At 35.4% G+C, this 27,127-nt stretch overlaps 1 protein-coding gene across 4 annotated transcripts in view; it reads left to right on the top strand.

The window, feature by feature from the left end:
- The first annotated feature begins 4,907 nt into the window (after positions 1-4,907).
- The window catches only part of LOC149068305 (uncharacterized), a 32,347-nt gene continuing 10,127 nt past the window's right edge, over positions 4,908-27,127 (top strand). For 2 of the 4 annotated variants that reach the window (XR_016195209.1, XM_089251740.1), the window contains exon 1: positions 4,908-5,360. Coding sequence is in view for 2 of the 4 variants with exons in the window: in XM_089251739.1 (XP_089107865.1) it covers positions 17,954-19,201 (1,248 nt within the window). In the remaining 2 variants the exon portion in view is untranslated. Of the gene's footprint in view, positions 5,361-17,329; positions 20,314-20,579; positions 22,698-27,127 lie in introns of those variants that run through there. The other 2 variants (XM_089251741.1, XM_089251739.1) reach the window with 2 other exon arrangements.

The raw sequence follows: 27,127 nt of genomic DNA, 5'->3' as shown, positions 1-27,127 counted from the left end.
GAGGTGATCACAAAAGGAGAGACTCGATGAAAAGTCAGTCGTGATTGAACTTTGCGAGAAAGTTATTCGCTCTCTGATTAGCTGGTAAATACGTGTAAATTGCTGTTCTGTAAATAAATTTTGTCCGTCGAATCGCTTCTTGTTTTACAATCTCGAAGTCTTGTGAAAAATTATCCAGAACAATATATCTTCGCATCAGCCAGCTGTTAAAAACCTTTGTACGTATATGCTTTTGTAGTGATGAGTTTTAGAACCTTTGCCATCAACTGAAGTGGTGTACGAAACTGAAAAAGTATCAGACTGTGAATCTGAAGACCAAGCTTGGTCTTCAGATTAACGCCCTCCTCACACGGGTAAACTAAGATCGAACCCGAGTTGCCTCAACTTGAGAGTTGAGTTGCCCGTTCTCCCTCACACGGTGCTACTAAAAAGTTATTCAAAACCCGGGAAATTGAGTAAAAACAGCAGTCTATAGTTCTCCTTATCTTCCGGTACTATCTTGTTAACCGGCAGGGCCGCAACTAGAAGCTGGGTCACCCGGGGTAAGTGCGAATTTGAAGGTAAGGTTTAAGAATGAAATTTACGTCCCCTCTGGTCCAGCGCCCGGGACACGAAACCCGCCTGCTCCCCCTAGTTGCGGTTCTGTTAACCGGGATAGGAAAAATCGAAATTTATTTATTTATATTAATGAAAATCGTTACAAAGAAATAAGTAAAATAGTTTCCATTATAAAAGTGAAATTACTACAGAATTTCAGCTCACGGGTAAATACGCAATTTCTTTATTCAAAATGATATGATAGATATTTATTTTGAAATGGAAATAAAATGGTGAGAAAAAAAAATTGTAATTCTTCAGTATAATTTCATTTGCTTTGAGTGATTTTAGTGGAAAAAAATTCGCAATAAAATTTCTGTTTTACCTCAATAAGTATGCCTGTCGGCACGTATATGTTGGATTGATTATTATATAAGTTAATTGTTTATTAGTTAAAGTATTGTCACGTAGGAGATTTTGAGTAGTTTCATTAGATGAAACGGTGAAAGTTACGGTTCCGAAAGGTAAAAAATAAACTAGGCATAACTAGAGACAAACAACTGAATTATTTACATTTAAGGGAATGATTTCCCCGAATACTTCCACACACGGATGTGCGTGTACGTGACCTAAATTAAACATTCCAAGCAAGAAGGAAAATCAGGGACCATCCCTATGCACCACGTGATTTTTTTGGTACACGTTATGAAAGTAGACGGTATTTTGAAAATTTCTGGAGGTGCTTACCCAGGGCCGTCTTTTAAGAGCATCATGGGCCTCCGAGCCATGTATTTTTTCTCTGAGCCCCTACTCGGCAAATTCACTTGGTTACTCCTGAAATTTTTTACCAGATCTAATTTTCATGATGCCCCATCTTTTGAAATGCCCCCGGGGGAGGGCGTGCCCGGGTGGGCCAATGTGTTTACCAGACCCGTGATCTGGAGGATCAGGGAGCTATTGCCCCCCCCCCCGGAAAAAAGTTGAAATGACACAGGCCTGGTTTACTATTTCATTCAGTGGCGTCATAGCCGGGGGCGCTCAAGCCAGTGCCGTCTTAACGCATGGACCCACCCGGGCCTCAGAAAAATAAGTAGTAGTTTTTTGAGAATTTGCATGTAATGCCTCAGAAAAATCACTTGGCCCGGGGACCCTTGATATTCTTAAGATGGCCCTGGCTCAAGCACCCACTGTAATTTGTGGGATGGATCCGAGCACCCCCAGAATTGATTCAGAAATTAAAATTTCCCATATATAACTAAAGACGAGCACCCACAGTTTCGAAACAATTCCGACTCCCCTGATTTCATTATAATTTCAAAATAATACCAATTTAAATAAAGAAATTGTGTATTTACCCGTGAGCTGAAATTCTGTCGAAATTTCATTATATCCTTTCAAAAACTGGTAATTATATATACTCTGGATTAATTTTCAATTTACTCGAATGATGAAAATATGAAGGAATGCTAGAGGCGGTTTCTTGGTTTCTTCAACAAAAGTTTGCGGCAACTAGCATGCCAGTCGCATTAAATTTTAAGTGACTGAGTCGCGTTCGATATTTCGTCACCAATACGCCAATTTCCTCGTGTGAGGGCAAAGCCGCTTGAAACTCTTTAAATGCAGCTTTGTGTGAGGGCGTCTAGAGCGATATACGTGCTGGTCTTCAGGAAACGGTTTCTCTTATCAGTTGCCGAACTTTAGTTTCCCCGTGTGAGGAGGGCCTTAAGGGTCGAATCCTGCTTGGAGAAGTCAACTTTTTTTTTACTTCTCGCCCGAGAATGATTTAAACTTTTTCATTTTCTTTGCTGATGCAATACATTTTACGATATATTTTGCCGACTTTAAAGTATATAATAAATCAGTTAAACATTATAACAAAAGCATGTAGAAAAAATTAAAACCGATAATGTTCTGAAAATGTCATCTTTTATATAGTATCTTCTCTTCCGAAGTCCCAATTTTTTAAATATTTTATTAAATATTATGACTATTGACGTGCATAATATATTTTTATACTAAATTTTTCTGTTCGCTATCGAAAAATGCATTGATAAAGTGGATAAATATTTTACTAAAATTTGCAAAGATTTTCGTGATCCGCATTTAGCTGTTTGAATATTTCAGTTTCGCCTCTCGGTGTATAAATTTGTTGGTTTAAAAAATAAAATCGTTTGCATTGCATTCAAAATAGCGCGATTTCATTTTTGAAATGTCTCGCGGAACATCGGTGGAAATGTTTACCTTGAGAAATTGAATTTTCTGGATGTTATGCCGAAACTGATATTTGGAAAGAAAAGTGATTTGTCTCCTCCGGAAATCTAACCCGAATCCCCCTTGCATACCGGGCAAGTGCGCTAACCAATGCACCAGAGATACACTTTTCAATTCTTCACAACACGCATTATTATAGTGTGTTTCAGGTTAATTTTGCAGTGAAGAGAAAGGTAGAGAGTGTATTCCTTCGTCGCAAAATATAGTTCTCGTATATCGGAGGTTTACGATGATTCTTTATACAGAATATTTCAATTTTTTTCTATAATTTTGAAAAAAATACTGAAGAAATATCGTTTTGATCCGATATGTATTTACTTATTTAAAATTTTTAAATTATAAAAAAATATTGGTTACCATTATTAAAAATCCACAGCAACGGCAACGACATTCTGGCGCGATATCCTAGAAATTTTCCCCGCCAATATCATTGTCGGGTTTTTTTCGTTACACAATTATATACTGTATATATATTTTTTTATCGTTATTTGGTTGAATTTTCTATAACGATACAAGTTTTCATTCAGTTTTACATGCAGTTATACAGTTATAGGCTTACATAAACACGAATATTCAATCAGTTTTATTTTCTCCCAGGCTTCAGTGAGTTCAGATATTCACTCATAGATTACAAGAAGTGTTTGTTTCTCTTTCACGAGAGTGCCTCTGTGGGTGCAGAAGTTTTGGTTTTTGGTGGTCATTTTTTTTATTATTTATTTTTTGCCATGTTTATGGGATGGTATTAGTTTCCGATCACGGAGAGTGTTGACACGAGTCCAGTCTTCCACTCACACGAACGGACGCCATCTTCCACCCACCTGTTTCTCCAGATGCCCCTTGCCTTTAGTGTCTCTTCAGATAAAATAAGTGGGGGGTCCACGGTGATTTGGGCTTTCATCTTTTATGTGACAGTTGTATCTTTATTTTCACCAGAGATAGCCACGCTAAAGTTCTCTGCTCTTCCATTCCTTAATAGTATATTCTTGGTTTTTGAATACTCGCTGTAAATAAAACTCGATAAGAATCATCCGTAAAACAAGTGACATCGACGTATACCGTTCGGGGAAGGATCGAGCGACGGAAATTTCGGCAAGAAAAGTGAGTAAAAAAATTCTAAACTTTTCCGTATCATTATTATTATTTGGTGCTATTCCTACATTTACACGTGAAAACAGAGTTAATCTGCTTCTTCTTAATTTTTTTTTTTTTTTTTTGATTGGCTTCAAAAATTTTATTTAACAATAATTTTTCCCATATAGTTTTAAGAAAGAATTAAAAATCTCCAAGTTTTTGAGAGCCATGGTTAATGCATACTGTATTTTAAAATTATAGGTTGCTGTCATAATATACATATTGTTTAAAAAAAGACGTAATTACACGTAAAAAAAGATTTCTCTCAGTGAGATTGGGGCGAGAATCGACCGCGCGGAATGTTTGTTCAAAGTGTTTCTGATTGAACACAATATTTATTTACTTATAGCTAGGCTGACCATATTTCCTCGAAAGAAATACGGGACATTCGGATTCGAAATACGGGAAAATACGGGACATCGCCAAGAACAACGCCAAAAGTGAACAATGTTGCCAAATATTGCTGAAATTACGGAAAAATCGCAATGGCGGGAAACGAAGCATTACTGCTAATTGCTGTGGATTCCACAAAATAAAACGTTCACCAAGCCAAATATGGGAGAATAATGTTGTTATTTGTAGTTGTAATTATCATAATATAATTTATTATTTCAAAAATTTCTTCAATCTTTGACTTCAATAAAGAATAAAACTCCAAGTAGGCGTCATGTAAAAAACGGGAGAAACCGGTACACTTTTGTCAAAAAGTCGGGACGGCTAGAAAAAGGAAAAAAACCGGGACCGTCCCGGGAAATACGTGACGTATGGTCACCCTACTTATAGCCAAAGCTGTATTAAAGATCTTAATCGCTTTGCTTATAGCTCAGTGACCTTACCGAGACCGCGCAGCGATACCTTGGTTAAGAGGCTTTCGTTCCCATAGCAACAAGTGATGCGGTTTCCTCGTAGCTTCCCCTTCACTGCAAAGTTAACCTGAAACGGACTATAGTAGCGTGAAGCGCGGAGTGGAGACAAAGCAGCCTCCCGTAACTACAGCAATTTCCGCCCCAGTTGGCGTTTTTGTACGAACTACCTTGTTTTTGCACCGCTTTTCGGCGATCCGATACGAAAAAAAAGATATCGTAGAGTTACGCAAATTATCGTAGAGGCTGAAGCAACGTGATTGGCTGTGTGGAAAAAATTACGAAAAAAATCGTGTGATCGCGGAATGGCGTTGCACTTGCGAATTATGCCATAAGGGAGGAAAAGACAAAATCTGATAGCGTCACAGTAGATATTGTTATTGATTATTCGTTCCGTCGTTCTAAAGCAATATGGAATCAGCTGTTATTAATCAACAATTGATTATATCTGTTCTATATTTATAAAATAGTTAACTAAATAGATTAATAATTACTTACTAGGGCAAATATATTGATTGGTCCATAGGAAAAGGTAGTTCAACGCCATCACATTCAAAGGTGAGTCAGGTTTAATAAATTTTTAAGTGATTTTTCTCGGTTCTTTTCGTGCATGAATATTTTACAGTATAAGACAACTTGAGACACACTATTGTAATATGATAATTTCTTCAAAGGGGAAAATTTAGTTTTCACAGTAATTGGACTAAATCTATGCTAAGTTTTGATACACTATACGTGTGTGTGGATTTATAGAAAACTCACAGAGACAACAGTTCGACACGACAGAGTGAGCAAGCAACTTAGTGAGCAATGATAGAGTCAAAGAATGACAAACAGGTGAGTGAGCGACCTAGTGAGTTCGTGAATGAACAATCGAGTGACAGAGTGAGCGAATGATGAGTGGAAATATTCCGATATGGCATCTATGAAATTAGTAAATTAAAATATTAATTAATAATTACATGCATCTTGTAACATGCTAGCGAGTAGCGTGCTTGTTAACCACAGACTCATTAACTCGCACGCTCATTTACCTGGTCATTGCTCCCTTACTTACTCATTTATCTGCTCATTGCTCTCTCTGTCACTCATTTATCCATTCACTTGCTCTCTGGGTTGGTAAAAGAACTGGAGTTTTTTGGTTTAAATAGCATTAACATTAAAATTTCTGCAAAATCATTCAAATTTCTAATAATTAAAATAAAATGTTTATTAATGTAATTAACAATATTCCCATATTAATAAATATTTCTTACATTTCAACAAAAACCAACTTTTGCAATTTAATTATTTTTGCTCAACTCAATGGAATACTTTGTGTTTGAAAATTCTCTCTTAATGTTACTATTAACTATATGATATAAAGGTGTTTTCTTCAGTTACTTTCAGTATGCTTAATTAGGAAGGTTATTTTACAAAAACTGTGATAAAATTAGGTGAGTATAATGTATTTAATGAGGCATAAATAATGTAGATTAATTAGCGATGATTTATGATATACAGGGTGATTATAACTAAGGTTCTGATTTCAAAACACTGTAAAAAAAAGAACGATTGTTAGAATGACTTGAAAATTTACATGAATATTCCTGAAGGAATGGAATTTTGTATGGCAAGGGGGGGGGGGGAAGAACTTTGAAATGTAAAATTTAGGACACTGTCCATCACGTTTGAAATTTGCTTGCAGAATGGAAATGACAGCCAGTCAGGACAAAATGATAACTTAATTAGCATTGCACAATTTCATAATTCATGGAAACGTCACAAAAATAAAGTAATTGAATAAATAACTACAACTTACCCAAAAAATGTTAAATATGTTGTCCACCGTGTTCTGGCTATGAGGTGAAAGCACAAAAATGCTTGTTCAACAGCAGATCAAGAGTATGCCATGGTCATAATGTGAATGCGCTTTCAATTCACTAAAGATTGCAATTCTACCATTGTTCATAACATTTTGAGGTACCTCTCCACAGCTAGGAATTTCAAGGGTTAAGGACAGGTGAACTGGCAGCCGGTCAGGTGGCGTGTCATCCTGTTATTTCAAAATGGTTCTTCAGCAGATGCTTTGCTGGTATTGCAATGTGCATCTTGATAAAAGTTGCATTATCCATAGAATATGTGTGCTATATCCACATTGATGCTGTTGAAATATAGAAATGTGGTGGTACAACATAGATTATAGGTCTACTGTTGGTCAAGTACAGCATCATTTATTTGTATATTTTGCGCGCTACTTGCACTTCCCCACTCTCCCCCCCTTTCTTTTGCCAAAGAAATTTCCATTGCTTCAGGAGTATCCATGCAAATTTTCAAGTCATTCTGACCAGTAGTTCTTGTTGTATAGCTTTGGAATCAAAGCTTTAATCATAATCACCCTGTATATAGCTGATTATTTTTCATAAATCTGTTTTTACTAGGCTTAATGGTGAAAGTAAAAAAACTACTATTGAATTTTAAGACTGGGTGATATACAGTATGAGATGCGCTACTTCTTATGGGTAGAGATGTAAAATTCTCGAGAATATTCTCTGGAAAAATTTCTATTATAATTAACTTGAGAATATGCTTATAAGTTCTTGATGAGAATATTCTGTGATTTTTATAATATATAATTATATAATATCCTTGAGAATATTCTCTACAAGGACTACTTTTATAAATTACGGGGAATATTATTGAAACTTAAATATTGTTAATAACTAAAGAATTATTCTCAAGTTAATAGTTCTTCCAGAGAATATTCTCTGAAGGACTATTATTACTACTACTCCAGTTATACAAGTCCTTCGTGAGTGATACAGAATGTAAGTGCATGTACATTGGAGAAAACAACAGTTCTGTATCATCTTAGAATGAAGGTGATTGTGTAAGAATAACTTCCTTTGTCAGTCAACTTTGGTTAAATTTTTTGTTTTGAACTTATTTCTGAAAATTTATCTAATTTTGAAATAATTTTTTAAGGTTTTAATCTTAAGGTTTCTAAAATAGTCATAACCAAACTGTTAAAACCTCTCATCCAGGGTTGGGGTTTTGGACGTCCGAAACTGGTTTTGGACAGGACACGTGGGATAAACTGTCCAAAAGTGTCTGAAACTGTCTAAAACCTCCAAGTTTCAAAATGTTATGTGGAAACCTTTTGGATTTTTTGTTTTTTTTCATGATACTAACATATTACAAAAAATACTAGCAGAAAATAAAACTAAATCAAAAATATTTCAAAAAGGTGTCATTTGTTTTTTTTCCTAAGTAAACTTTCACCAAATTGATGGTTTTAAGTTGGAAATCTGATAGTAAATTAATAGCACGTATATAACTGTTTAAATATAAACACTGTTTTCAGTTTTTTAGTTTGTCATAAATGTTATTTCTACTCCACATCTTATTTTTCATGTATGAATATGAAGCAGGTACTGTATTTAGTACAGTGATTGTCCAAAACCCTGCCGAATCTCTCCAAACACTTTTCTTTAAAAAATATATTATACTGAAGGTACCAAATGCGCATAGTCACAGTTATAATCATTGCATTATTGTGAAACTCAACATAAATATTATTTTTTATTAGATAGCAATATAATGATGTGAATATATATCAATGGTGTAGTGTTTATTTGATACAAATTGTTCTGTTTTGACTTTTCAAACTTTTTTTTTTAATTTTAAATTGATCTTTCTATTTTACATTCTCAATTTTTAAAAACTAATTATAAATAAAGGAAAATATATCTGAAGAAAATGAGGCCACTATGTAGCACCTACTCATGACGAACAAAACACAATTTCACAAACACTGATTACGCCTCTATGATGATAAAAGACTTCAAGACCCAAAGTTTTTGTTAAATTTAAATTGCTGCAGTTATGAGGCTAGGAGTTAATATTTTACCAAATAAATTCAAGCTATATTTACAATTCTATCATTCAATACTATCAATACAATACAATTGTACAATTCATACAATTGCAATTCTATCATTCAATAAGAAAAACACTGGAAGAAGGCTTATCAAAAGACTGTCTTTGACACATTGTTTTTTTTATTTTCATGTCGCCCAAGTTATGCATGAATTGAAAGAATATTTTCAAATTTTGTTTCTTAGAAATCATTTTGGCACAGATAGGGCAGCTAAATTAGTTATGTGTTATATCGAGTGTTAAAAGGTGCAACTGCGCTTGATTATTAGTGCTCGATTATTACGTAAGTTTAATTTCATTCTGTAGGTTTTTTTCTGATTTCCATGCAACAACTTTTTATCCCATTCTTGTATCTTTCATGTTTTCATAAATCTAATATCTAACCTCAAGACAGTTCAGTTTCAATTTTTTGATAACCTGATATCAGTCGTATAACCCTTTGCACTTACTGTTTTGAATTTCAAAATTTTATATTTAATGTAATTTTAATATTATAATTTATATAATATAAAGTTTATTATTTGATTATAGAAGTTACCTCTTCATCGAATTGCAAAGTTTTTCACTTAGCTATAAATATGAGGTTTTGGGCAGATTAGGACAGTTTTGGACAGTACGATTTTATATTTTACCGTTCTATCCAAAATCTTGCCAACTCTAGTAAATATTGTTTATGCCTATTCATGCCTTAAAAATACAGAAGACAACTGAATGCTATTGGGTAGCATCAGAATCACCAAACTTAGAATAGGCCTATGCATCCAACTGCTTTGTAATGCAAACTGTTGTTTCACCTATTTGCACTATAACTTTGAATGCTGGTTACTGTCCAAGACCATGAAGAATAATAAATACAAAATTATTTTTTTTTCAACCAGCAGAAGTTTTTAATGACTACTATACTTATTGAACCCTCAAACTAAGCAAATGAAAAACTAATAAATCAAATGGTCCACATACACCCCATCCCCAAATAACCTTTAAAGCGATACAATTTCTGCTTTGGCAGAATCATTAATTGTAATCTCCAACATTTGTAATATTTGGCAATATATCAAGGATTCCCTGTTCAATTAAAATCAATTACATAAATTTTGTTGTTAGAATTTGGTAAAAAGTAGGATAAACCCGAGCAAGTATGACATTTTACTGAAAAGTAGGACGAGTGGGAGCCCTGAAAATGGGTGCTTGTTGCACACCTCTAGCCAGTTTAATTTCTGACCTCACAGCAAAAAATCATGGCTCTTAATTAATATTCTTGTACTGAAATGGGTATTCTACTACCTCTCTAATATTTGGTCTAACTTTTTGAAACACCCTGTATTGTTTTCAAATAAAAAAAAACATTCAGAAAGTGACAAAAAATTAATAAAATTAAAAATAATTTACTCTTCATGTTTCCTCTTCGTTTCCAACCCTTTTCATATACTGTTTTGAATTTAAAAATTTTATTATATTTAATGTAATTAATAATATAATATAATTTATATAATATAAAGTTTAATTTATTATAGAAGTTACCTCTTTATCAAATTGCAAAGTTTTTCACTTGCAGTTATAAATAGGAGGTTTTGGACAGTTTAGGACAGTTTTGGGCAGTTTAGGACAGTTTTGGACAGTACTGTCCAAAACCTTGCCAACCCTGCTCTCATCACATGACCAAGAGAATATTGTCAAACTAAAAGTCGTCATTGGGGGGGGGGGTGATTATGTCAAAAATTACTTTGTTTTAAATATCAGGCAATGAAAACTGATTTATATTTCATAATATAAATGAAATTAATAAAAAATTTAAATTATTTAAAAGAAAAATGAATATATTCTCGATTATTCTCCAATTTTTACATCCAGGAGAATATTCTCGCCTCACATCTCTACTTATGGGAATGAAAATGTCCGTGAGGTAATGTAACTACTAGTACACTAGTCTTTGTCCTTTAGGGACAGCTGGTGTCTTTATTGGATTATAAGATCACCTGTGTGTGTGTGTGCGCGCCCCTAGCAAGATGGTGTCACTATTGTTGCTGCTTCTTTGTGAAGTAAAAAAAAACCTGTGAGATAATACACCACTATATTTACATATGTAATGCAATCCTTATATCATTATTAATGAATTTGTCAAAGATACACCATCATAATGTACCCCAAGAATATAAAATGTGTTGAGAATGAAAAATTTTGGCTAATAAATGAACCAATATATTTTTCATGGAAAAAAAATTATATTCAGGCCACTTTTATTTGATTTTTGAAAAAACAACTCGGTTTAAACCAACGTGGTTTAAATCAAACAACTCTGCTTGCTCTCACACTAACTCACTTGGCCACTAACTTGCTAGTCATTCACTGACTCACTCATTACTAGCTGTTGTCTGTGGATTTATCCAACAATGAATTTTCCTTGCGAGGAATTGCTGTTGATGAATTTTCTGGACATGTGTATGGGGGAGATTAATGCATCATGAAATGTGTAATTATAGTTACACACACATTCTTGTATCTGAACACAAAAATGTAAAAAATGAAATAAACACACTGAAATCACATCAGAGACTTCATTGTTCTGCAATTTAAACTTTAATCATTTATCATCCTTTCATGCAATAAATGCATTCAGACTCAAAATTAAACAATTCTAATCTGTTAAGCAGAATTGACACGATATCTGGCCTCCTTAACCAGCCACCCGGCCATTTAATTTCTCCTTTTTTTGAAAGTTTGATTGGCAGACAGGTGAGTGAGTGACAGAGTGAGCGAATGATCAGGGAAAATATTCCAAAATGGCATCTATAAAATTAGTAAATTAAAATATTAATTAGGCAATAATTATACGCATCTTGTAACAAGCTAGCAAGTAGTGTGCTTGTTAACCACACACTCACAGGCTCATTAACTCACACGCTTATTTATCTGCTCATTGCTCTCTCTTACTCGCTCATTTATCTAATTTATCTTAATAAAAAGATTAGAAAATAACCTTATCCAAAAACCTGTTTATTTTTTTTATTTTTTTTTTTACCAATCCTGGTTATTATCAGGACTTGGTTTATTGTCAGTTGAAATGCTTTAGATGCATTTTTAATCACAGCGTTTTTTCATTATTGTGTGTGACTACCTCCATGAGGTGGATAGAAGCATACTTGACATAACTAGAAATTTTAAGTTGCATAAAGAGTTTAAAGATTTAACGTAGCAACTGTGACCTGTTTCTCCTATAGCACTCAATATATCAGCTACAGAGAGTAGCAAATAGTGCTGATTCTTGTCACGAATGAATGGGGCTTTTCACAAAATTCAAACTTGGTACCTTATTTCTAGGGTGAAAGATTAAATTCTGAACAGGAACTGTGTAGCAAACTACAATAGCTTGTGATTTATTATTTTTTAACTGCATTTGCAAAACTTCAGTCATACCCATTCAACGTGCTTTCAAAAAAAATATATTCAGGGTGGTAACTATCGACTGCCCAATAATTACACATGTGATTCCTTGTGGAAAACTAATATGGAAAAGTATTTTCCATTTTGGATTTGACCCATAATTAATGAGTTATAACGCTTTAAAAATTGATGACGTCACTTGAAAATCCCGCCAAATTCAAAAAACGTATACCAAATGTATAACTTGGCGTTCGTTTGAACTGCACAATGATATAACCCTATGCAATCGAGAAAGTAAACCAGTTTATTTTCCATCTACTGCCACCCCGAAAATTCTGAAATTTTGCTCAAATGTGTCACTTGCCATATTTAGTAAAATGAACGTCGGATTTCAAAATTAACCCTAGTATTTTTTAAAACAAATATTGAATATTTTCTCATATTTTTGAAAATTTATACATTTTTTCAAACTTTAAACTTCATAAAATTTTAACAGATGATCAAACATCGAGGTTTGAGATTCATCTCACTAAAAAATGCCATATAAATATTTCTGCAACATTTCGTAATTTTTGGTGTAGTAGGTTTCTTTCAAATCTTAAACGGATGAGCTCAAAAACTGCAATTTGTGAAAATCGCGTTCAAAGCATTTTTTCTTGTTCACATTTACACTGTAATTCATTAATTTTTAGTTTTATTTTGAAAAAAAATTAACCCAATTGACAAGAAATTTTTTGCATCTGATTTTCACGATTGAATGAAATATTTTTTAAAGTCATGTTTGAAAATTCGACTTCAGGGGTCACGACACCCCTTAAATCATCTCCAACAATTTTAAGATGAGATTTTTTTTTCCAGTTCCAATTCAGAAGTTCTGGAAGATTTACATGTTGCATCACAGCTTTTGATTGAAATAAAAAAATTAAAAAACGAAATACACATATAAGAGCAAGGGGTGGCAAAATCCTGAAGTTCGTCTCTGTTAAGAGGGGTCCCAGGGCAATTGCCTCCTTTCCTGACATAACAAGCACAATTATTTTTGATTGGTCATTTGTTTTGGCGCAGTTTGACCTAATTGGTTCTTGCGCTACAAAAATCAAAGTCCAATCGAATAAATACGCCCCTGAATAAACCTTCATTTTAAAAAAATTACTAAGTTCTGCGCGAATCATGTAGGCTGGAATAAAAATTTTAAAGTAGTCCAAATCTTTCCTGTGAAAAGATAAAGTACAAATTTATTAATATTTCATCACGATAAAAATCAACTGCAGTCAAAAGGAAATGAAAAATTGTTATTGCAACATGCAGAAATCGGTATAAAAATGTGACTCGATCAATAATAAATAGAAAACATCCAAGAAACCACTAATTATTTTGAATATGTCATTTCATAAAATGACTAGTTTGATTGAAAGTTTCTGATCGAAGCGTTGTTATTATTTTAGTGTTTTCACAAGTCATCTTCGTCAAGATACCATTTTTGCAATCTTCTTTGAAGTTTATTACAGTCATGCATGACTGTTTCGATGAGATTTTAAATAACTCAAAAAATATTGTCCTGCTCCATTGATCAATATGTAATCTGATAAAAACGATCGTGTAGCAAACAGAACACACTGTATGCACCTTTCCCATGTGACTTGATAGTGAAAGAGAACAAATTACCACATTTTGGCAAAAAGTATTGATTTGGTTTAAAAATTTTTCAAGTATATCTCATTTGGCTAACACATTAAAAATCTGGTGATAAATTTGCCAATATAGTGGATGAAACTAACACATAATTACACGTAACAACAAGGTTATACTATCACACTGCATTGAGAGTAAAAGCGCCAATCGTGAAAGAAGGCCGAACTTGGCTTCTAATGGGATTGAATATTTCAGTTCATTTTTAAGAAGTGACAACCTGCTGCTGGCGGAGAAATGCCCTTTGGTTCGGTGTTTGGCATATAACTGACCGTTAGAAAAATGACACGTCACAAAATTTTAAAAGCTTATAACTCACTTATGATATTCGTTTGATCGAAAAACAGAAAAAAACTTTTCTATATTAGTTTTTCACAAGGAATCACATGTGTAATTATGGTCGATAGTTACCACCCTGTATATGATGGGAAAGAATGTGTTAAATATCTGAAAATCTCAAAAAGCTGTGATTGTGTTGAAATGCTTCTAAGTTGTCCTGCAAATTAAGCAGGTTTAAAAATAATTTTATGTGTATTTTTGAATTTATCCCCACTTTGGAACAGCCTAATGGCTGTCATAAAAAAAAGGTTTTGCTACACTGTTTCTCACTAAACTGATACAAATGAACAATTAATTTTAAAATGGTTATATTTCTTGGCAATCAAAGTAATTTAAAGCTCATACATAGATAAAGGATGTTTTATTTAAATATACAATTAACCAAAACCTTTCAAAACGTATACTACATACATTAACATTATAAATGATGAAATCCTCTTGTAACAACAGTAAATTAAGCTTACTGTTGCATGAGTATGGAATGAAGTAATTTTTCACAAATTAGTTTGTTCTATTTCTTCTGCATTCAGTGCAAGAAACCTATTTCTCCTGCGGTTTTTTTCCAATGCAGAAGAAGCTTCGTAATCCTCGCAGTGACATACCTGATGAACTTTGTAGATATGTCAATCAAAATGCTTTTAAACACTCCTTCAAGTTCTGCAGGACTCAAAAGAGTTTGATGATCTTTTGCTTTCATTCATTTTAAGCTGAGAAATTGATTATAGCATATAACTGCTAAAAAAAACTTGTTTTGTTTTTCAATGTTACAATGAGGAAAATGAGGATTTTGATAATATTTTCTGATATTGTGTAATTATTATTTATAATAATCTGTGTTTTCTAATCTTTAAAATAAGATAAAATTTTCATTTTCCGATAGTTCGGAAGAGATCAGTGCCGCTTAACAAATGAATAATGTTTGATTGTTTTGTTACTTAAAGTCGGAAATAATGGTGAATATATTGTTATCAAGATGACTCTGATTATCTCATAACTTTTATTCAATGAGTTTTCAGTTGAATAAAATTAAGAATAAACATTATCTTCTTATGGTTGAGAAGGCTTTTATTTTTTCGTGCATTAACATGTTGCTAGATTTCTTTTCAGTTTTGTTTCTATTTTTATTATTGCTAATTTTTTTAAGCTTTTTTTTCTCTCTCTCTCACACACACATACACAGTAGAAATGTGTCAAGGAAGTGGCTACTGCATTGTGCTTGCAAGATTCAGATGGCAGCACCACTATAGCACATAAGGGGTCATTCAAGTATTACGTCAGCATCGATGGGGGGGGGGGAGTTCCGATTTGCTAACTTTTGATGACAAGGAGGAAGGGGGTTTTGATGATGCTTACGTCATCAACCACCCTTTATGAAGATATGAAATATTCTTGATGGCATCTTACTCGGTGCGCCAAAAACGGATAAAACCTTTCACTAGTTCGTGGGCCCTGAACTAACATTCTCCCTATTGATAAGTCCCCTAAACAGTGCCACTTTAGTGATCTCTAAATGTTACGCGGATCCTTCAAGTGCTCAGGAAATGTTTCTGGGACGCTTTAGTGCTCTTTAACTGTGCCACGCATCACTCAAGTGATACGGGTAACTTGAGTGATGTAGAACCGCACTGGGGACTGCTTAAGTGCTCTAAAACTGCCACATGTCACTCAAGGGATCTCTAAATGTGCCACGGATCGTTTAAGTGTTCTGTAACTGTGTCGCGGGTTACCCAGGTGATCTTTGAGGCCTACTTCAGTGATCTGAAAATGTGCCATGGGCCACTAAATGCTCTGGAATTGTGCCACGGATCATTTAAACGATTTATAAAAATGTACCGCTAAGTTCATTTTTACAAAATTAGGTTTGAGGCGGGCAAGCCACATCAGATAACCTTCAGGACCACATTTTGTCTGCTGGTCAAGGGTTTACAATATATGGCATAAAGGGTGGGTCGCAATGGATTTTTTAAAAAGAAATTTTGAGTTCTTACCCTTTAAATAGCATTGAAATTAACAGAAATTGATAATAACATATAAAGATATTTTCTTTCGAAATTTTTTTTTTAATATTTTTTGCATTAAAAACATTTTTTTTCGTTTGTGGGAGGGAGGCACACGAGCCCCCTTATGCCCCCCCCCCTTCCGCGTACGTTTCTGATCCCACCAATATGCGTTAGGAGGTAGGGGGCACTGATGACGAAATTTTGCTGACGGTGGGGGGGTAAAAAATGGCTAAAAATTTACTTAGGTAATACTTGAACGGCCCCCAACACACATAACTCTGTCAACATAAATATGTTAGTCTCGCATGCACTCAGAACACGCATTCCGGCATCATGTACCGTTTCATTGGAAGTTCTCCAGAGGAATGTTTACGAGATGCATTTAAGATCGATTGGTAATATTGATCAGGAATATCGGAAGTCTTCCTTCCTAGATAACGCAGCTTCCGATTTCCACATGGGCAAGTGGGACATTTGCTGAAGGCTCAATTATTTCAGGGCAGCAAAATTTAAACCACGTATATTAATCGTCCAATGAAACCAATACAAAGTCTTCTGTATTAAAAAGTTCTAGAACTTTTTGGGCATACAGTCGAATCCCGTTATAACGAACGCTAAGAGACCGGAGGAATCACTTCGTTAAAACGAAATTTCGTTATAAGGGAATTCCAGGTTAACTAGCATTGTTCCTATGTAAACTTAATTGAGGGGATTAGAAAAGTGTTCATTAAAACGAGATTTTCGCTATAACGGTATTCGTTAAAACGGGATTCGACTGTACTAGTATGTGGAGCAGTATATTTTTTTTTATTTTGAAAGGAAAAAAAAAATGTGTTTCAGAATATAATGAACGTTTCATGATCCAAATTATGTAGCTTTGGAACTTTCTAACAAAACGTATTTCCTCGTATTATACCAGTACATGTTCTAATAAATATCATTTGAATAAATGTCTTTTATCATACCCGTATTGTTTGGATTGGGGAATTTACATGCATAACAATGGAAAAAGTACAGCATATATTTAGAAAAGTGAGTGTATGTTAGCTTGAAAGTATGGTTGTGGACACGCTTGTCAGAATATTTGTACATGCATACAGACACTGTTAGATCTATTTGAAATAGATCTAGCGACCCAATCGGTATCACATCCATTCTTGAGCGAATTTAAGTTAACAACAGGCTTTGTTTCCTCTGCAGGCACTTGGAGAACTCCATCGAAACGGATTTTTCAAACGGATGAATCCGTCATGCTTGTTTGAATATGGATAATTCAATACAACACTGACCTAATGAAGGCGATCTCAACATTTCCTTAGTGCCAGCGGTGACCATCATCTAAGAAAGGGTTATCCGGAGAAGAAAAAAAGAACAGCAGTGTGTGTGTGTGTGAATAGGTTGTAGGGTCTGATGTGCTAAAAAGCTGTATAAATCGTGCTTTTTGTCTTGCGGCTCAGCATTTCAGATGACAAGAAAATATATATAAATATATAATCAAATTATTTATATAAATGCCGTATTTATAGTAGGACTGAATTCTCGTTTTCAAACTCGCATCTGAAAGAGAGGTGTTACATATTAAACGTTCAAGATAAAAGATTATGAGAATTGTCATGTGCAATATAGAAATGGTACTTTCGAAGATAGATTTTAGCATACCTAAGATTTGAATATTCACATTGAACATAGAAACTAGAAAGAGTTGATAGCAAACGTTGTAGTTGCCATATATCTTTTTAACGCCAAACGACGTGGATGACTGAAAGCCGTGCAATTCCAATGTGAAGTTTACAAAAATATCTGGGGTTTCGGTTCACGTAAAACATGTCTAAATCCGAGAAAAAGCGCTCACATTGTGACGTGTGCGACAAAACATTCACACGGCGTTTTGGATTGGTTGAGCATTATCGATGCCACACAGGAGAAAAACCGCATGAGTGCAATTTGTGCGGTAAAAAATTTGCGAGGTATCTGCATCTAAAGAACCACAAAAGGTTGCACTCTGGAGAAAAGCCATATCAATGCAAAATTTGCGGCAGAAGATTCACCCGTGATTCTACCTTGGCTAATCATATTCGTACCCACACTGGAGAAAAACCCCACGCGTGTCCTCTTTGTGACGCAGCGTTTACAACTACGTCTGCTCTACAAATACACAAGAGGATTCACACCGGCGAGAAGCCTTTTGAGTGTGACGTTTGCAGCCAGAAATTTAGATACGGATCGCATTTACGATATCACAGAATGATACATTCAGGAGAGAAGCCGTATGAGTGTGCTGTTTGTGGAAAAAATTTCTCGCAGCCTTCGAGTTTGAACCAACATTTTCGAACCCATACCGGAGAAAAGCCATATGAGTGTGACATTTGCCACCAAAAATTTTACTCTAACTCGAGTTTACGAACTCACAAGATTATCAATCACTCTGGGAAGAAACCTCACGAGTGTAATGTTTGCGGGAAGAGTTTCTGGTCATTCTCGCGCTTGACTGTTCATATTCGAACCCACACGGGAGAAAAACCGTTTGCGTGTGACTGTTGTGACAGAAAATATAGATCCGTCGCGAATTTGAAAGTGCATAAGATGACGCATTCCGGAGTGAGGCCTCATAAGTGCGACCTTTGTGGTAAAAGTTTCATGCTGCTTTCGACATTGACTGTTCATATTCGAACCCACACTGGCGAAAAGCCGTACGAGTGTGATGTTTGCTGTGAAAAATTTCGATATAACATCGATTTAAGGAGGCACCAAACATTACACGCTGATCGAAAACCACAGGATGGTGACAATTGCGGTGAAAGTTCTTCCTCCACCCCAAATTCACGAAAGCACAAAATTACGAAAGAGAAACTGGTCCAGTGTAACGTTTGCAATGAGATATTTCAACGCCGTTGTGATTTGAATAAGCACAAAAAAGAAAAACACCCAAAGTTTGCAACCAAACTTTTCCAACGAGTCATCATTTTTGCTTCTACCGTAACATCCGCTCCAAATCCGCCTAAGAAAGTCGTCCCTCCCCCACAAGATGAAAAATCTTTAATGCGCGATATTAAGAAAGAAAAGAATTGTTAACATCGGTATTTATCAGTTCTATATAGTTTCCGCATGCTGCTCTTTGTACGAGGGACAATTTCTTGCCTAAATTTGGGAGTGCTTGATCCCAGTAGCCGCCTTAATATAGAAAAGCAACCTTTTTATTGGTGAGGCTAAAATTCAATCCATAACAGTTCAAATTGATTCCGGACACGAAGACTGTACAGAACATGGCATGTGATTAAACACTGATTCATCCTTACGATCGAATGTTGTCTCTCTGAAATGAAGCATCGAGGAATTTAAAGGTATGTGTCAGTTGCCCCACGGGGAAAAGGGCATAAAGGCTAAATTTCACTATTGTCCATGATTCCTTTTCGAATTTGTCTGATGCAATTATCACAGCATTCCTGAGGTTCTGGATCCCGGGGAGGGCAGCAATACCCCTATATAGCTGCAGCCCTAGAGGAAAAATACATACACACAAATGTGTTTTTTTCCTTTCAAACATATATTTTGCATTATAATGTGTATTATCAGAGGGGCACAGGGCTCGTCCCCCCCCCCCACTCAAGCCAACCAGAAATTAGGAAAAAGAAACGATGTTTCGGTAAACTTTAGATATCGAAAGAAAATCTCTTTTATATGCTATTTTTATCAGTTTCTGTTAACTTCAATTCTTTTTGAAGGGCTGTAACTCAAAATTTCTTCAGAACAAAAATTTTTGTGGCCTCTCCAAAGGTTGATCCTTCGTACACCCCCTGTGTATTATTTAATCTGTCAATGTTTAAAACTTTAAATCCCTTGTTTCGAGTAGAAACGCGATGCAGAACGGCGAATGAGAGGTTTAGAACCTTACCATGCTTTCAGCATTGGGCATACTCCTACCTTTTAAATGGGTCACTTTGGCCAGGACTGGTAACACGTTTTTTTAAATCGATTTTCTGCTTAATCTTGACTGATAGTGTAAATTTTTTAGCAGAGCTAGGATTTACCGTCCTGGCCGTATTTTTTCTCTATTTCCAATTATTGATCCAAGCAAGATTTGTTTATGCTACACTATATAGATATGGCGTGAAGTTATTTTGAGAATTTTTGTATAACAATTTGTTTTCTTCAAAATTTCGATAATTAAAATTGTTTGAAAATTTCTCTATTGTCTTATTTTGTGATGGAGACGTAATTGAAAATGCAGATATTGCCTGGTATATTCACTATCATATTCATAGGGGTTTGTAAAAAATGAACGGAGGAAACATGGGAACAGTCTTTTAGGGTCGAAAAATATTAAACCAGTTTTTATTCTTGCCAAAATCTGAATACGAGTTGTTGGTTTGCATTCCGATCATATTTCTTAAACGAATTTAGATTAACACCAGACTTTATGATGTGATGGATGTTTTTGTTTCCTCTGCAGGCACTTGGAGAACTTCATCGGAATGGATTTTTTTTTAACGATGAATCCGTCACGCTTTCTTTGAATTTCGAAAACTTCATATGTTATTGGGCTAATGAAGATGATTTCGGCAGAATTTCATTCGTGATAGCAATGGTCTTCATCTGAGAAAGGGCCATCCCCAGATAGAAGACAAATCAGCATATACAAGTGTAATGGAGTCGATTGTTTTTGTTTTGACATTCGTAGGGTGATAAGAATTAAATGTTTGTCATTGAAGATTATTAGAGCTGCCGGACGTGACACTCATCGAAACACGCCGAGCAAAATCGTATTCGAAGCAAAAATGTTTTCATAGGTGGGAAGTTTAAATTTTGTCTTAACATTATCATAATCTGTACTGGAGTTAACCACAGCGTGGTTGATTAACTAAACTAATTGATAATGATGTTTTCATTTCAAAATTTATATAAAACTTGTCAGCATGCAGCAGAACATGTCTCATTCCGAGAAAAAGAACTCGAAATTTGACGTTTGCGATAAAGTATTCACACGGTCTTTCGGATCCGTTGAACATCATCGATGTCATACTAAAAAAAAAGACCACATGAGTGTAATTCGTGTGGTAAGAAATTTGAAAGATTCTTGCATCTGAAAAACCACAAGAGGGTTCGCGCATCACAATGCGATGTCTGCGGCATAACATTCACTCTTGACTGCAGCTTGGTTAGGCATAGTCAAATCCACTCTGGAGAGAAATCACACGAGTGTCCTTTGCGATGTGAAATTTTCAAATTTGTTTAGTTTGAAAATACATAAAGGAACTCACACCGGTGAAAAATCATCCTAGTGTGACATATGTACCAGAAAATTTACATAAAGTCCGCTATTACGATATTACAAGATGACTCACTCCGGAGAAAAGTCGCATGCATGTGATGTGTGCGGTGAACATTTCTCGCTACTTTCGAGCTTGAACGTTCATGTCCGAACACATTCTGATGAAAGACCATACGAGTGTGATGAATGCAACAAAAAATTCCATTCCAACTCGAGTCTCAGATATCACAAGATAAGCCACTCGGGAGAGAAGGCGCATACCTGTAATGTTTGCGGCAAAAGTTTCTGGGTTCTTTCGAGCTTGACTGTTCATATTCGAACGCACACCGGAGAAAAGCCATATGAGTGTGACTGCTGCAACAAAAAATTTAGATCCATCTCGAATTTACGAACCCACAAGATGACTCACTCGGGAGTGAAGCCGCATAAGTGTGAAGTTTGCGGTAAAAGTTTCATGCTTCTTTCGGGCCTGACTGCTCACATTCGAACCCACACTGGAGAAAAACCGTACGAGTGTGATGTTTGCAGCAAAAAATTCCGACATAACTCAGATTTAAAAATGCACCGAACGTCACACACTGGGGAAAAGAAATTTGAATGCGTGGTTTGTAACAAAGGGTTCACGTGGAGTTCCGATTTGGTTGTTCATAGTCGGATCCACACTGGCGTAAAGCCATATGAATGTGACGTTTGTAATAAAACATTCTCCTCCAGCTCCGATTTACGAAAGCATAAGATGACTCACACCGGTGAGAAGCCGCATGAGTGTGACGTATGTGGTAAACGTTTCATACGGCGTACGAACCTGATTGTTCATATCCGAACGCATACCAGAGAAAAACCATTTGAGTGCGATGTTTGCAGTGAAAAATTTCGATATAACGCAGATTTAAAGAAGCACAAAATATCTCACGCTGGTAAAAAACTACACGAGAGTGATATTTGCGGTGAACAAAATCCTTCCAATTCACGGACGAACAAGGTTACCACGCACGCTAAACAAAAGCTGTTCGAGTGTGGTACTTGCAATGAAAAATTCCAACGTCGCGCTGATGTAAATAAGCACAAAAGAATTGTGCACCCGAAGTTCGCAACAAAACGTTTTCAGCAAGTTGTGATTTTCGCTCGTACGGAAGCATCCACTCCTAATCATTGAGAAGTTGATTTTTTTTTCTCCGTAATTACGTTAATAAAGAAAATAAATTTTGGAGACATCAGCTTAATTAATTCCATTCATTTTCATTTGCTACAGAATCCACCCCCTCCTTTTTTTTTTAGTTCAAGATCCGTCGGCCAACATTATTTGAAATTCACGCGTAATACGTGCTGGCTCGAATTTGGGAGACAGGTGGCAGCACTTTTCAAGCACATAACACTTATTAAAAACCATCTCACGATTAGGTGCACGGCACATTCTAGCATGTGCCAATTAAGTATTATCGAACTCATCTTTTGACCTACAAAATGACAAATGTACAGTAACTTGAAAGTAAACATTTTTGCATATTTCTTACCAAAGGATAGCCTTAAAACATTTATCATGCGGATAACCTAATTTTTACTACGTCTGTGATTTTTCTGAGATTCTAGGGGGTTTTTCCCACTCCAACTTTTTGATTTTCTTTTTTATTTAAAGTGATTATTGTATTTCAATCTTTTAAGCGGTTTTTAAAATTTTCCTGATCCGCATTATAACTCGTAGTGGAAGTTACTGAACCTTCTAGACATTGCCACCTGCTTTCAAAAATAATGTTTTTCCGATCTCGTGGGATAAATGTATTTCCCCCAAAAACGAGAATAATGATAATTAAAAAAACAAGGAAAATAAACATGTATGTACAGGGTAAATCCAAGAGGATCATGAAACACCCCAGCAACTCTGTCCTATCCCCTGTTTTGAGTTGGATAATCGATTATGAAAAAAATACGTGTGAAGTCTAAAAAAGCCTGCATTTGTGAAGTTTCTAAGTGGAGTTTCTTTACACTCAAACTAGGCACGTATTTGGAAAGAACGGAAAAAACTCCAGTTAGATGGCATCACTTTCATCGAAATATCTGGATTTATTGGTTAGCAAGCCCTGTAAGATTGGCCAAGTTCAAAATCGAATTGTCACCAAAATTTTTCTTCGTCAATTACGCAAATACCCTTCTGGCTACAATCGGTCAAATTAACCAAAACTTGTCCATTGCACCAGTTTTCAAGAGAGTTTACAATAAACCATATCGGTGTTCTGGCTCAGGAGAAATTTAGTCCTTTGTTCTCAATACATCACTGAAATGGCGTTCGTCGAAGTAATTTGAGTAGGTTTTAGCGGCAATTCGATTTTTCACTTTACCAATCTCAGCGATTGAAGCTCGCCATTAATATAGATATCCTGTTCATGTCGATGATCCTGTAATATCACCTTATCATTTGTTTTTCTGAAAAATCCAATTCTCGCCAAAATTTGTAATTGCCAGTTCCGAATTTTCGTCGAATAAAAACTTCGACAAACGTTGATTTTAGTGATGTATTACGAACAAAAGGTTAAATTTCTCTTGAACCAGAACACCGATATGGTTTATTGTCGACTCTTTCGAAAGTTGGTACAATGCACAAGTTTTCGGTAAATTTGATCGATTGTAGCTAGAAGGTTGTTTGCATAATCGGCGAGGAAAAATTTTGGCGACAATTTTATTTTCAACTTCGCCAATAAATCCAGATATTTCAATGAAAATGATGTCAGCTCTCTTATAGGATTTTTCCAAATATGTGTTTAGTTTGCGTCTAGGTCTCTTAGAAACTTCACAAATGCAGGACTTGACACATATTTTTCCCACAATCAATTATATCTCGCAAACGTTGGAGATGGGACAGAGTTGCTGGGGTGTTTCATGATCCACTTGGGCTCGTCTGTCACCCCCTTTCGTTTGGCAGAATAGGTCAATTCACCTTGTATCTTTTCTATCATTTATTTCTACGCATATTTATATGCAATTCCGAAAAAGATTGGGGGGGGGGGGGCACCGTCTCTCTCCTGTTATCAAACTTTGAAAAAAAGCTGGCTCCGCCCACTGGCAGTTGATTGACATGACGGAGGGAAAAGAAAACATGTTTTCAGACAAATCTCTCTGTTCCGAGCTAACTGAGTTCGGGAATGCCGAAATATCTCGGGATTGCCGATGTAAGGGCTAACTTTTATAAAGAACCCTCAGATTTTTTCCACTTAAAATTTGGGAAAAGTTTTCATCAAAGATATTTTTTATTCATGCTAGAAACCTTTAAATTCCTCATCACTCTCATCTGACGTCACAATTAGCTGCATCACCCTCATCGTATATTCCGAAGAATTGAGCAACTTGTTAATAACTGTAGTATGTTATCCGTATATAAGCAACCGACCGCTCCTCTACTTTTGGAAGCCAATATTTGACAAAAAGGGGACTCCTGGGAACTTAATTCCCCTTGCCATATTTTACTGGTGAAGCGTTGATCTTAGAAGCATGCTTCTAATTTTAAAAATTATCCAAATATCATGTACAACTCGGATAAACGTCATTCACGTTGCAAGGGGTTGTATAGTTATCGAGATAAAAAAAAATATTTACTTTTCAAACGGGCAGCGTCATCAAAAACCCAATTGAAAAAAAACTTCCACGTTTCCAAGTGCAATATTCGCAGAGATTTGAATTCAAAAATCGGAGGAAATTTTAAAAAAAAAACTAACAGACAGCGATTTCCCCCCAACTTTTCTCCAATTTTTGAGTTCAAATATCTCTGCTAATATTGCACTTAGGAATGTGAAATTTTCTTTGTTGGCATCAGGAAAGACAGGGCAACAACTTTCTAATCGGGTTTTTGAGCACAAGGTGTCCGTATAAAAAGTTAATTTTTCTTAAATTTAGATACATCCCCTTGCAACATGAATGAGGTATCTGAAATTCACACATTTATATCCCGCAAGAATGACTTTAATATCTGAGTGTCACCGTTTACTTGCTATACCTTTTTTCAAAAGAGTCCATTGATTGTGGGACACTGTATGAATTACGTAGTGTAAAATGGTAAAAAATATCATCGTTTGAAAACGTAACTTTATATCATTGTTTAGGAATGCAGATCAATATTCCTCATCCACACGTGATATTTCACTCCAAAATCCTAGGGGGTAACAATCGCCCTCGCTTAACGTAGGCCCACGTGTACTTTTGAGCAATCTCTAGGCGATTGTACGCACAATTAAACGCACAATTAAAAAAATCAAACGTTTGGGAGTTGCTTAAAAGCATCAATACAAAAACTAGCTCAAAATATAAAATACCTTTGCTTGAAAAATATAAAATACCTTGTTTCTTTTGGGAGCAACACTGCCAAATAAAAAGGTTAAATTTAAAAAATACGTAATCATAAATTCATGTTTGGCATCTCATACAGTGAAACCTATCTAAGGCGGACACTGTATGAGTCTGTTCAATGATTAGTGATTTTATGTGCATCATTATAAAACATTATTTCAGTCTGTTGACGCTCCGTTTTTTCATACAGGTTTCACTGTATCTTTCTAATTGGCCCCGATAAGGGGATATTATATGGAAAAGCTACTTTATACACATTGGAACCGAAAACAAATCCCTAAACATTAGTTTTGGTGGACTAATTTTTATTTATTAGTCTGTGTGAAGCGGGCCTCCGCGCGAAGCTCGTGACGTCACCGAAGGTCATCTCACCTATAGCCACTAGAATAAGGGTTCTTATCAAGTTGCCCTAATCTCACCTGTAGCCATTGCATGTTCCACAAAAATGGGTAAAGATGGCGCATACAAAATCGAATGGCTATAGGTGATGGCCTTTTTCAGTGACGTCACCAGTATTGCGCGATGGCATTTTGCTATAGATGGTGTTGGATGATCTCTCTAAAACATCTCTTCTAGCCTTACAACATTTAAACATTCTTTTAATTTTTCAGCTATAAAATCCGTATACTGTTTTCTCCCAGGACACCTCCCGCATTTTTGGTTTCAGCTCTGCAAATAAATTCACATGCTTATTAGTGGGGGGGGGGGGTCTGGTCCCCTTCCGAAATGTGAGAAAATGGCCGAAAAAAGGGGAAAAATATGGTCAAACTATTCTATCACTTTGGTCCCACCGAACGAAATTTCTGGCTACGCTCCTGCTTGTTAGGCTAAACAAGTTGATGAAGCAAGCAAAATCGGCAAAAAAAAGTAATGATATCAGTTACACGTATTTTTACTGTGAAATTTGAAAATCTATAATGAGGCTTGGATCACGTGATGGATCTGTTTGCTCTTAACAATAGTCAAAGGAAGAAGTTTGTACTGGGAGAGAGCATGCTCATTTTACATAACTACTGTGAGAAATACCTATTGTATATAAATGTGGTATTGTGGGGTGGTCCATTGACACTTGTACCCCGTTACCCATCTCAACATTCCTGTTTTACGATATTTTGCGTTGTGACCTTAAGTTACCGAATTTGGGTCCCCTTCGATTTCAATAGCAACCCACAACACTATAATAATCTCGGCCGTTAAACATTTAAATTAATCTGAAATAATTGAACTTCGGAAATAATAGATCAAAACATCTAACGTTTATAAAACATTTATTACATACTTATCACAATTACAGAATTAAAGACTTACTTGCACCCTATAGTTAATAGCGATATGCGGGACTTCTCGAATTACAAACATGACAGAAGTTTGGTATGACTTAACCCATTCCAGAA

The sequence above is a fragment of the Pholcus phalangioides genome, unplaced genomic scaffold, assembly GCF_987345545.1.
Source record: "Pholcus phalangioides strain wild (caught in Gottingen) unplaced genomic scaffold, Ppha-v1.0 ptg000027l_1, whole genome shotgun sequence".
Classification (NCBI taxonomy): domain Eukaryota; kingdom Metazoa; phylum Arthropoda; class Arachnida; order Araneae; family Pholcidae; genus Pholcus; species Pholcus phalangioides.
Note: the sequence above shows the minus strand (reverse complement) of the source record. Positions and strands in the feature narration are given on the sequence as shown.